Source organism: Salvelinus sp. IW2-2015, linkage group LG36 (assembly GCF_002910315.2).
Source record: "Salvelinus sp. IW2-2015 linkage group LG36, ASM291031v2, whole genome shotgun sequence".
Lineage (NCBI taxonomy): Eukaryota > Metazoa > Chordata > Actinopteri > Salmoniformes > Salmonidae > Salvelinus > Salvelinus sp. IW2-2015.
The window spans coordinates 16,752,119-16,765,294 of NC_036875.1; the positions used below are offsets into that span (position 1 = coordinate 16,752,119).

General features: G+C 40.1%; 1 protein-coding gene across 4 annotated transcripts in view; it reads left to right on the plus strand.

Annotated features, from left to right (window-relative positions):
• Window positions 1-11,462, plus strand: part of LOC111959803 (tissue factor pathway inhibitor) — a 42,215-nt gene extending 30,753 nt beyond the window's left edge. Inside the window, exons 2-7 of one of the 4 annotated variants that reach the window (XM_023981595.2) lie at window positions 3,528-3,731; window positions 7,756-7,932; window positions 8,809-8,910; window positions 9,599-9,655; window positions 10,526-10,723; window positions 11,036-11,462. In XM_023981595.2, coding sequence (XP_023837363.1) covers window positions 3,528-3,731; window positions 7,756-7,932; window positions 8,809-8,910; window positions 9,599-9,655; window positions 10,526-10,723; window positions 11,036-11,064 — 767 coding nt within the window. In that variant the 3' untranslated portion in view covers window positions 11,065-11,462. The remainder of the gene's footprint in view (window positions 1-3,527; window positions 3,732-7,755; window positions 7,933-8,808; window positions 8,911-9,598; window positions 9,656-10,525; window positions 10,724-11,035) is intronic. The other 3 variants (XM_023981596.2, XM_023981597.2, XM_070437587.1) reach the window with 3 other exon arrangements.
• The last annotated feature ends 1,714 nt before the right edge of the window (window positions 11,463-13,176 follow it).

Below are 13,176 nucleotides of genomic sequence, written 5' to 3' on the forward strand. Positions count from 1 at the left end.
CATGGTAGAGCAGACAAACTAAAGACAACCTACATTGAATCCAAACTCAAGCCCAATCCGGTCAAATGGGTTAAGTTATTGAGAAAAGTAGCTACAACATATGCGTCTGTTATTGCATCCCTAGTTGTCCCTATGGAAGAGAGAGAAACTATCTGAGCAACACTAATAAAAGAAATGCATGGTTTTTGTTGTAGAAAATTAAGCAAGGCTTTGCTTGCAGTTCCAGCAAACGAGACGACAATGAATGGGTTTGAAGTTAGCGGTCACTAAGGTGTCTGCTAATGAACCATGCTTTTCTGAGCCTCTTGGAGAGCCAAGCACTTAATATCAATGGAAGTGGTAACAGTGTACTCCATGTAGAAAACACTTCACCCAGGCTCCTTTGATCTGTTTTTTTGGATCTCGTTTGGAAAGAGCTTGAGGCATCTTTTATCTCTAATGTGAAGTGAGATAAGCCTTCTTCTATAGCAACCACAGGATGCTTGTGATTATGAGGTCATAATTAGTCGCCTCTGAAAGGTATCCTTTAATTTGTGTGAGATTTTCTCAAGGACCCATGACTCGTGTTCTGTCATCACCGTTATCTATCAATCTCCTTGTATCATCTTCCTTTTCTAATACTCTGATTCATAGTTGAATGGTGCTTGTCACCTATGTATTTCTGAGCCTCTCTTCCTGTCTCTCCTCAGCCCATTTCAGTCTTGCTTTCTCTACTTCATGCTCTTTCTCCTCTCTCTTCTCTCTCTCAACCATACAGGGAAAGCTGAACCAAACTCCTACATCTTGGAAATTCATATTTCATTGGAAATGACCATGGCCTGTTGCTCTGGTATCTTTTTAGGCTTTGTTTGCACAGCCAGGGATGATGTGCCCTTTACTTTATATACTGTCATTACAGTGATCACACCCAACTTTGCCTACCTTATGACTAGGATGAAAACCTCTCTTGCAACATTTGGTCACGTAAATAAATTGTGGTGACACTTGAACCCTCCGTCATAAGGGCGACATAATCGCTGACTCATGTTACTATCAGTTGACCTAGCCTTACTTCTTGACATTACAGTTAGACTTACGTCTTCATCCACACGATTCATTTTGTTTTGATAATGGTGACTAATTTGGACTTGGGACTACTTGGAACAATCACTTGGACACACCTTTTTAAACCAATCCAATTTGTATTCAATTTATCATGTTATGGGATTATAATATAGTATGCCCTCACATTGTTGATCTTGAATGATGTTTGTTTTTCAGGCCTGACAAATGTCAAGTCTCCTATCTCAATGAAATTAACGCTTCCTTCCCCCTGACATTTCTCTAAACAAGCTACGACTGAGCCTCTACTCGGAGCAATCTGCCCGTTTTCTTCGTTACCAAGAAGTTAGGCTCACCACCAGTGTTGAGTAATTGGTACGTTTTGTGCCAGGCTCTACAGTACATGTATTGGGGTGAGCTGAAAACGCTGATCTATTGGTTGGCGTCAACCAGGCTTTTGTTGATGTATTGTGGGAAGATGAACATAAATAGCCCCAACTCATTGGCATTCAGTGCAAGGGTACATTGGTCCACTCTTGAGATGCAGACATACTTTGAGAGGGAGGGAGGGTGGAAGGGGAGAAATGAGAAGGGGTCTGAAAAATAACTTATGTATGCACTGTACTGTCAAATGAGGTCATTTGGTGAAGTTTCACTTGATTTTCACGATATGTCCAATTGTTTTATTTCAAATAACGAATAGTTTGATTAGGTAGAACACAACTTGTTTACAGTTACTGTGCACCAAGGCTAACTTTTTTCAAGTTTCTAAGATCATAATTTTATGGAAAATAGTCTCTGGTGCAATAACAATGATTTTCTTTTTTATTCAGATCAAGTTTTTAGTTCCCCAACATTTGAGGCGATACGGTTGTCTCTAGGAGTGTTGTTTTTTGGATGGCCCACATTAGCAAGGCTGGACATTGGACAATAAGTGAAGGAAATACATACGGTCTGTTGTACAGTATTTCTCTTGGCCTCACCAGGCAGATAAAATCAATAGGAACATGCTGTTTTCTCTTTCCTCTTTGGGAAGACTTGTCCTCGCTTATTACACATCTTTGAAAAAACAAGCTGTTTTCCCAGTATCCACTTAAAACAAGCACGGTGGAACATGAGCAGTCTCTTTTTTACTTTTCATAGATCTTAGGACAGACAAGCGAAGTGACTCCTGTTGCACCCAGGGTGGTGCTGTATAGGCTTTGAGGGAAAGACAAGGCATGAACTTGTTGTTATTGCCCTGTGCAGTTTATTTAGGGATTCTAAGGACAGATACATGTTTATAACAGCCAAAGAGGGCCTAGTGGTACAGAGACGAAGACAGAATGTGGATTGCCTGCCTGCTGTGTAATTATCCCCTGGATGGGCCGCTTCTCTCTCTGGTTATCTGCCCGGACAAAGGAATGTAAATGAAAAATATCTGGAGTCATACTCTGAAAACATTTAATCTCCCCTGCAAAAGCAAACCGCCATAAACCCAGAGGTTTGCGTATTTGATTAGTGTTCCCGGCCTCGTTACAAGAAGGAATTGTATCCGTGGAAGAGGTGGCAGATTGGAATGCCACGCCTGTGTTCTCATTAGCAGCAGGCTGTCGAGAGGGTATTTGTTAAGACAGCTGACCTGCTGTGGGCTGGCTGGGGCCTGAGCAACATGGTGGGCTTGTGGAGTCTGCAGGTGTTGCTGGGCAGGGAATCCCGCAGCAATTAATAGTTGTCAGGCTGTTTGCTATCAAAACAACCCTCACAAACAAAGCGACACACACTGGATGACTGTTGATGTTTGACATAAGTCACGTTGCAGTTGTTTGAATCATTATATGTGTGACCAGCTGTATATGATAGAAGGTAGCCTTAAGCAAACAGAGGGGCCAACTAGCCTGATCTACAATGTGTGGAAAAGGAAAACCCAGTCCCTTTTGGCAGATGAAGATCAGGATGTTGAAGGTTAAGTAATCCAACCACTGGAAAGCAGGCTGTCATTCAACCCCCCCATACCTGATCTGAAGGAACGGTACTTTCACAGCGGGCTGAATCTAGCCCCAGACTGAGATGGTGATTTAACATCTTGATGGCTTGCTGTGAAGATGCTACAGTGTTTTGATACTATTCCAAGTCATCTGTTCCCATGTTTTGTAGAACACGTGGTATGTGCGTTTAGTGGAATGCATTTAAAAATCACCGTGAAAGTCACAGCTATACTTTTTAGGGTTTTGTTGAATCCTTGAGAATTCTGTACATGTTGAATTCTATTCAGGATTGTTGAGAGTTACCAGCGAGGCTGTAATGTCAAATAATTTATCCAAACGCAGCGAGGGGTCTTGAACTACTAAAATTGGAGTCGTTTGGAATGTACCAGAGAAGTTCTAACCTAGTCCAAAGCCTCAGGTTTAAGCACAGCGATGACCTAAATTACACCAGAGCATTTCCATGAATTCTGTGAATCTGTGCATGGCTGTATGCCAACTTTGGCTTTCTTCCTTTCATAGCAGATGGAGCCCAGCCCGAGCTCTTCATTTTCCACGAGTTGTGTGCCCTAAAGAAGGATGAAGGGCCCTGCGAGGCGTTAAAGGAGCGCTTCTATTTCGAAATTGACACGGGCCGCTGCGAGTCCTTCAAGTTCGGTGGCTGCAGAGGCAACGCCAACAATTTTGAGACCTTGGAAGCGTGTGAGGGAATGTGCCTGGTGTCTGGTGAGTTGTTGGACCCTTTCTCTGATTTCTCTGCTGGTCAAATGTGAAAATGTGACTGTTGATATGTGAAAAATGCTTCCTTTTTCTACCAGGAAACATTCTGCATATTCAGAGCGACACTTGTTATTTTTTTTAGACACCTGAAGCAAGCATACACATTTTGTTTGGATATGTACCTTTTGTAGTTTGTACTTGCTTTACCTTGTTCCCTGGTCAACTTATTCCCTGGTTACTATGTTATTGGTTTGAGTCCTCTTCAAGACAATCATCAGCCATGTTACCAATCTATCAAAATAGATTAGACATTATCTTTGAGACAATAAACACAATGACATCATTGACGTAGTTGCTTTAGAATGCAGGTTTTATTGAATGATAGTAAGTAGTTCCCAGTGTCCTATCATATGTTAAAATTAGCAATATAGTTTTAGTGCTTTATGGTTTTGGGAGGAACGCTATCATTGTTTTCACTTTGATAAGACTGTCAGACCAAACATTTACTCACAAACACATTCCCATAATGCACCCAGTGCCATTTCAAAGAAATGTGGATGTTTYTCTATTAAACTATCAGCCAAATCTATTGGCAAGACTGGGACAATAACGCTGTTGGCTGATTGGCTACGTGTACAGCAAATGATTCAGTGTTAAAAACACTGAAAGAGTGGGACCATATACACCAGCGTTTCCCAAACTCGGTCCTCGGGACCCCAAGGGGTGAACGTTTTGGTTTTTGTTAGTGATGGGGAAACTAAGCTTCCTGAAGCCATTGAGCATTTCCAGCCAATTGTGTCATAGGTTCATTACGCGAGGCTTTGAGCAACATTGTTTACACTAGTAGAACCTGCTGGTGAAAATAATTTAGAACAGCCAAATTATTATAGATGACGTCACACACGCAGGACAGCCTTTTTGTCTTCTACCGAAACCAATCAGGTGGTTGTTTGAAAAAATGAATCTTTGGATGTCATTGATCACATGCTTCTAATAAAGTCATATAAGCATCGGGATACTGCTTCAAATTTCGTAATTTCGACGAATGCCTCATCGCGCCGGTATCAAACGTAACATCACTATTTTCCCCCCCTAACACTACACAGCTGATTTACAATTATGAAAGGCTGATGATTAGTTGATTATTTGAATCAGCTGTGTAGTGCTAGGACAATAACCAAAACATGCACCTCTTGGGGTCCTGAGGACCGAGTTTGGGAAACCCTGACATACATACTGGAACCAGTGTTAAATTAACACACTACTTAGTGCAGTGGTTTCCAACTCCGGTCCTCGTTTACCCCCAACAGCACACATTTTTTGTTATAGCCCCGGACAAACATACCTGATTCAACTCATTGAGGGCCTGATGATTAGTTGACATGTTGAATCAGGTGTACTTGTCCAGGGCTACAATAAAAATGTGTACGCTTAGGAGTAATCGAGAACTGGAGTTGGGAACCACTGGTTTAATGTAAAACCTATTTGAATACTTCCCAGAGTGCTTTACCTTTCGAGTGAATTGTAGAGTTAGCACCCATGTCTATTTGTTAGTGACAGAGATCCTAAGTGAATGTTGTCATAAAAATAAAAAAATTAAATATATATAATGCAGCACAATACCAAAAGTGTTTCATAAGGCCTTACTTTGAAGGCCAAGCTTTACTCTAATACAAGGGCCTGAACCTCATACACAGCACATCGAACCAAAACCACTCATTGGTGTAACATAACCCCACCGTTGGTGTTAATAACCATAGTTGAATCAAAACCACACCCATCATTGTCATATTTCTAGCATGCTCTACTGCAGATAGATTTTTTTTCAAATTGTTTTTGCATGTATATTGATTGATTGATTTATCTTATGCTACATAAAGATAAATAACATACCTTTTCTAAACTAATCCAATCAGTTAGATTYTTTTGCATCCCTTACTGAAATGGTTGTTCCAGTTTGAATGGCGTACGTAAACAAACAGTTCTTAAAAATGTTAAGGGTCCTGAACAGTCATTCTGAAAGTTACTTTTTCTCTCATGGCTAACTACCAGGAAGTTTGAAAAGACAGGCTGTGGGTGGGGAGCTCATATTTTTGAGCTCGCCTTGACTGACAGCTCTTTGAAACGCCTATGTCAAGCAACTTGGATGCAGTGAGCAGTGTTGCAGTAATATAATCTCAAACAAAGTTGGTGATACACAAAGCAACTCAAACATCGAAATCACATCAATGATATACAGTGACTACGGAAAGTATTCAGACCCCTTCCCTTTTTCCACATTTTGTTACGTTACAGCCTTGTTTTAAAATGGATAACATTATATTTTTTTCTTCATCAATCTACGTCTGGAAGAAACCTGGCACTGTCCCTACGGTGAAGCATGGTGGTGGCAGCATCATTATGTGGGGATGTTTTTCAGTGGCAGGGAATGGGAGACTAGTCAGGATCGAGGGAAAGATGAATGGCGCAAAGTACAGAGAGATCCTTTATGAAAACCTGCTCTAGAGCGCTCAGGACCTCAGACTGGGGCGGAGGTTCACCTTCCAACAGGACACAGTGGCAAGAAAAAGTATGTAAACCCTTTGGAAATGTTTAGATTTCTGCATAAATTGGTCATAGAATTTGATCCAATCTTCATCTAGGTCACAACAATAGACAAACACAGTCTGTTTAAACTAATAACACACAAACAATTATGTTTTCATGTCTTTATTGAACACACCGTGTAAACATTCACAGTGCAGGGTGTAAAAAGTATGTGAAACCTTTGATTTAATAATTGGTTGACCCTCCTTCAGCAGTATTCTTGGGATGTCTGGTGTGAACTGCTCTCTTGGGGTCAAGCCACAGCATCGCAATTGGGTTGAGATCAGGACTCTGACTGGGCCACTCTAGAAGGCATATTTTCTTCTGTTGAAGCCATTCTGTTGTTGATTTTACTTCTGTGTTTTGGGTCGTTGTCCTGTTGCATCACCCAACTTCTGTTGAGCTTCAATTGGCGGACAGATAGCCTTACATTCTCCTGCAAAATGTCTTGATAAACTTGGGAATTCATTTTTCTGTCAATGATAGCAAGCTGTCCAGGCCCTGAGGCAGCAAAGCAGCCCCAAACCATGATGCTCCCTCCACTATACTTTACAGCTGGGATTAGGTTTTGATATTGGTGTGCTGTGCCTTTTTTTCCCTCAACACATAGTGTTGTGTGTTTCTTCCAAACAACTCAACTGTAGTTTCATCTGTCACAGAATATTTTTCCAGTAGCACTGTGGAACATCCCAAACTTTATGTACAGCCAGTTTTTGCTTTCTTATTATGGGGCATTGTGTGTAGATTGATGAGGGGGAAAAACGATTTAATCCGTTTTAGAATAAGGCTGTAATGTAACAAAAGGTGGAAATAGTCAAGGAGTCTGAATACTTTCCGAATGCACTGTATCTGCTTAGTTCTTATCACATGCTTCATCGACACTAGAGCATTTGACTATGGCTCCAGTAAGATGTTCAACTCAGCATCTCTGCACCTCCATTTCTCCTCAATGTAATGTGGTGTATTTTTCCCCTCTCTCTCTCTCTCTCTCACTCTCTCTCTTTCTTTTTCTGTCTGCAGTCAATTCACCTTTCTCTCCACATCTATTTTACATCTATCTATTCATGACTGTGTCAGCAGCCCACACTATCTTCCTCCATGCCTAAGTATGTCTTCTCTCTCTACCTTTCTCCATCTTTTCAGTCAGTCTCTCTAGCACTCCAGTCTTAATGCCACCACTTTTTTTCTATTATTCACAATTTCCCTTGAAATCAATTGACTGGGTGCCAAGGGTCCTTAGTGTAGATTTGTATTTTATTTCAGTGAACAGGATGTCTCATTAGCCCATTCCCTATACTGCACTTTTTCACATTTCCCAGCTATCATCTTTTCAAATGACCCAGTTGCTAGTACCCATTTCTCCCCTTTTCAGTTTCTCAATCATGTTCTCTCTCTCTCTGCCCTCTCCATCTCTCTTTGTCCATCTCCCGCCATCTCTCTCCAGCTGACAAGAGTCCCTGTCACCTGGATGAGGCTCCGGGGCCATGCCGCGGTCTGGTGACGCGCTACTTCTTTGACAGCCAGAGCCAGGCGTGCAAGCACTTCTACTACGGAGGCTGCTTCGGCAACGCCAATAACTTTAAGAGTATGAAAGAGTGCCAGGCCAGGTGCCAGAACCCAGGTAGTGCATCGGCATCAAAAACTGCCCTTCAAAACACTGCATTACACCCAAGTAGTCTAAAAGGGACCAACCAATCATATGGTTTGCGAGAAAGATTTGATCAGTGAGGCTAATCAATATTTTCAAATGTAAGGAAAAAGGTTTTGGACTTATGGCCGTAGCAGCACTATCAAGGCTTCTTTTAATAGAAATGTGCTAGGGGAGTATATTACTTCTCCAAAGTGCATTTATGTCATTTTTGTGATGCCTGGGCTTTTAGGCAGTCATACCTCTTCAAAAGACCAAATACCCACAGGAGATAAGTCATTTCAATGTAGTTGACCAGTCGATATTGCTCTACCTTGCAAATTATCTTGTTGATGGATTTTTTTCAAACCATCAAGTCATGCTTCATCTTCATTTTGCATTTAGATCGKTTTTTTTGGCCTTTTGAGCATAGTTAATTATTTTTGTCCGATTTGAATGAATTTAAATTCATTTATTTACTGCATTTGTCAAAGAAAATAACGGATAAATTGTTCTACTGTGACCAACGCTAGCTGGCAGTCTATGTTAATATAAATGGACAAACAATGTAAAAAAAACAATATTGACGACAACTCAAAGATAATTACATTTTCATTCTGTATCAGAATCCCTAATCCATCTTCATTGGGCTCAAATGAAGGCTTGGGCTCATATTTTTTCTCTTTAATAAATCTGAATCCATAAGTATAATAACTTCTGTATGTTGTACAGTATGTCATATTACAATAGTTCCTCGGTAAACAGGTTTTAACAATAGAGTAGTAAACTGTTTGTATTATATTACATTTCTATTACATGCTGTAACTTATTATGTAAGTAAACTCTAACCATGTTTTGGTTTCATGGCAGAAAACACCAATGTGGCCCCTAAATTGGATGTGACTCCTAAATTGGAGGTCACCGTCCCAAAACCCACTAGTAAACCTAATGTACAACCTGTCAAAGTAACTGGTAAGACAATGTTTATGTATTTTTATTTCTTAAACAAATGTTAGCTCTAGTAATTGATTAAAGAAGACAATTAATTGTGCAGTAGCACCAAAGATATTTCAGGCAGGCCTAATCTGATTTAACAAAATGGATGTCTATAAACATAACCATATATTGATCTAATGTTTCAATAACCAGACAGAAAGTCATTGTTTCATTTGTGCATTAATTTTGCATGTAGCCCTACAGTACTTCTTTATGATACTACTGTACATAGCGTCAGTATATTAAACTGTTTGTCCAAGAAGCTTTTCATTTTCCCAGCATGCCAGTCTGCCCATTCTGTCAGCCCTTCTGATTGGCAAGGCCAGGAAAGTGGGGTTGTGGGGTCTCTGAAGACTATGAACCACAGACACTAAGTGGAAGGGCTGCTATCCTGTCAGCTCTGTTTAAGAGAATTCTGAGGGAGGGAGGAAAAAGCGGAGGGAGAAGTTTTATAGAGATAGTAGAAATGACAACACCTTGTACACTTGTGGAACTGTATTGCTACAGTATATATCTCTTCTGTCATGGTGAGTTAATATTAACTCCTAAGTTAACTACAGTATCACAACTTCTAATACTGGTAAAAGGAAAAAATGCATGCTCCACCATGCTCCAGTCTCATATTGAAAGCAGCATGTGAATGCTGAGTATTCCTCTTTTTCAGGGGAGTTTGCTTTAAGCGCCTCACACATGCAGCAGAATCATCAACACCAGGCCACAGGTTAGTACTGTAACCCAGGAATGCAGTCATTTCTCATGTGTACTATTGCACACATACCATGCTGCAACTGCAATAGCTAGGTGAGAGGGACAGTAATTTTATATGCACCATTTCAGAAGCAGTTAGGTAAACAAACGACAACTTATAAAGGCAGCATATCGCCCACCATACCTCCTTCTTCCATGTAACACTGATTCACTGCTATTAAAATGGGAGTGTATGGTGCATGAGGAGTGAGTAAGTACTCATAGACCACCACTGTCTGATACAGAGGTCACAACACAGTAAAAAGGGGGCACAGGGAGTCTGCCATCCCTCAGTCACAGACAAGTAGTTATGATTCATGTTACAAAATTCCACCCAGGTCAGTGAATTCAGGAAAGGAGTGTTTCTGTATTCGTATTTGTCATTCCAGTGAAGTGATGTAGGATACTTACAGTACTCCCGTAACCCAAGGCTGACATCTTGTGGCTTTTCCACAGTTTCACTCTTGAGGTAGTAAAAACAATGTTTCCTTTGTTGAGGTAAATTTCAAATATAAAAGAAAAAGTAGTAGAATCAAGTACCCACTGGGTACAGATGTCTATTCCATGTTAGTTCAGTGCAATTTCATTGAAATTGTGTGGAAATAACCTTGTTTCAGCCAGTGTGTGCCCAGTGGGTAGTCACTTTTACAGTAGATTACCATTAACCTCATTTCCATAAAGCTAAAATATATATATATTTTCTTATTAAAGTATGTTCTATCAGAGTTGCATTGGCCATGTAGCCTACACACTTTCTTTAGTGTTATAAAATGTGTCTTTGGTATTATGGAGTCATTGTTGTACGTAATTTCAGTTTACTATTGCCTTTGTGTAATTCTTTCAGACTTCAGTCCTCCAGAGTTCTGTCTCAGTACCAATAACAAGGGCACGATGTGTGACGGAGAGGAGAGGAGAACGGGAAGGAGATATGTGTACAACCCCAAGACAAAGAGATGTCATTGGTTGCGTAACAGGAGCTGTGGGGGCAGCAAGAACAACTTTGTCCTCAAGAGACACTGCATGAAGATGTGTGTGAAACCGAGTAAGATCCAAGTTACCGTTTTCTCCAATACCGGTCCTATAGAGCTACTGGGTGTGCAGGCTTTTGTTCCCACCCAGCATTAGCACACCTGATTCAAATGATCAACATCCAGACTGAAGACCATGATTAGTTGATTATTTGAAACAGGTGTGTTAGTGACACACTTGTTTCACTCTTTGACCTTTCGTTTAAAAATCATGTGTTTTTGCTAAATAGCATTTACCTTAAGAATGCAATGTTTGTTTCTTGACTAGTGCCATAGAGAAGTGTTTGAAAGATTGCAACTTGTCATTTGTGTTGTGACATTTCCAGATCCCACTCACAAAAGACCATCAGGATAAAGAAGAACACCAACATCTTATTTCAAACTGTCTAAATCAAGGCCTTGTATTAAATCATTYTWACACTAYTTTTTAATTACACTTTATCTATATGGTTCTTATTTGAYGGTGGTATTATGTTGTAGTTTTACAGCAATTGTATAAAAGGCTTGTTTTGGCCTATTATGTAATTTTGTTATTTGAACCTTTTAGCTCTTTGTATGAGGAGTGGTTTTGTAATATCAAAATTGTAGACATTTTCTTCCCTGTCACATCCTAAAAAATGGTATATCATTGTGATGTTTTTCCTGAGGACACCAGACAAGTTTGTTTTTATTGACAAATGATTAACATTAAGGAACCCAATAGCACTGCACTGCCCATGAAATATCACTACTATAAAGCTCAATCTCTATCAATTACATTATCAGTGTAATTATTTAATCCCAGGTTAAGATCATTCCTTCATGTGAGTAATGTCTTACCATGGAAAAAATGCACATTACATTTTTTTTAACATAGTTGGAAAGAACATATATAATCAACGAATTGGAGCCTAAATAAAATGTTGCGTAGTCATCCACATTGCACTTCTGGATATTTTCATTCTGTTCAAAGCCCCCTTTTATATTGCAATATGTATGCTATTGGAATTTACTCATCTAATAAGTCTGTTATTCAGACACAAGGGGGCAGTGTTGTATTATCAGAATAGGCTAACATTTCCATATCGTAGACGCTATACAGGATCCTTAACCCTAACCCTAACCGTAACCCTTACCTTAAAGGTCATGAACAGTGAAAAATCATGTTTTTCATTCAATTGGATGACATTTGGATGAAACCAGATAAAAGAATGATGAAAATATGAAAAATGAATGTTGCTTCTACAAAGTTTGATCATAAAGTTACTGGTCCCCTCCCCATGTCAAACACTTGGATTCAGGAGGCAGTTTTATTAAGGGGATAGGGTGGCATCACCCTAACTCACATTTTAATACACTAATGGTAACATGATATTTACCTAATTTAAATAAGTACTGCCTTGTAACCAACATAGGAGAAGGTGTGCTTGCAGAGGGTTTTGGTTTACATAGCTACTCTACTGGTGCCAAAATTTGACTGTAGGGTGTTAGCAAATATAATTAAAAGCTTACCTTATTCATCTGTGGCGAAGATACTAATACTGTGTTTCCCCTTTCATCTGTGTCTGGCGTTAACTAGTTACTGGCTAGCTAGGTCTTCAGCCAGCATGGAAAGAAAGAGGGGACGGATCGTTCAAAACTTAAACGCAGTTGTCAAGTCAGCACATCCGTCGGTGCTGCTGAAAACCACGTCACAAGATGACCTACCAAACGGAGATGTATAAAAAATAATTAACATCATACTTTGATCTGGTTTCCTTCRAATATCATCCAATTTCATGATAAACAGGACCGTTAATAACCAGACTTGAGCTGAAACCACTGCCATCATTATATTTCCCAGCATGCTCTATTGCAGGTTGATTTTAGGAATTGTTTGTTTCAATATCTATGTTTTTGCATGTGCATTGATTGAACAATTAAACTTATATTTATTAAATGTAAATGATATAAATATGAATTGATTTAATACCTTGCTTTAAGCTTTGCCCTGCCGGCATAGGAATTGGGGCAGGTTTTAAAGAAGTGGCCCCCTTCCCCACTCAGGTTGCAGGGTCATGTTACAGATTCTGCAGGCGATGGCCATGCAGGCTGCGCCCAGAAGGACAAGTTGGCCGCAGTTCCTGCATCGTTTGGGCATACCATGTAGTGGACGGAGCATGATGGTACTGGGAGATGTTAGACTCCACCCACTCCTGTTGGGTCTGGTTCAACTGAACCAGCCATTTTCGTGCCCCAGTCCAGACATTGTCTTCGTCCAGGACCCTCCTAGCCACTGCCTTGAGTGGCAAAATGGTGTAAACCGAACTTCTATGTCATACTCTTGGATGCTTTTGTTGTGGAATTGGACTGTAACTATATACTTATGATTCTGTCTGAGAGTGTAATTACTGTGAAATGGGACCTTTTATCTTTACAATTTCTGTATTTTAATCTAAACTGTTCTAGTAACCGGGGGATCTTGAAACTGGCTTCAAATGATTCCTGG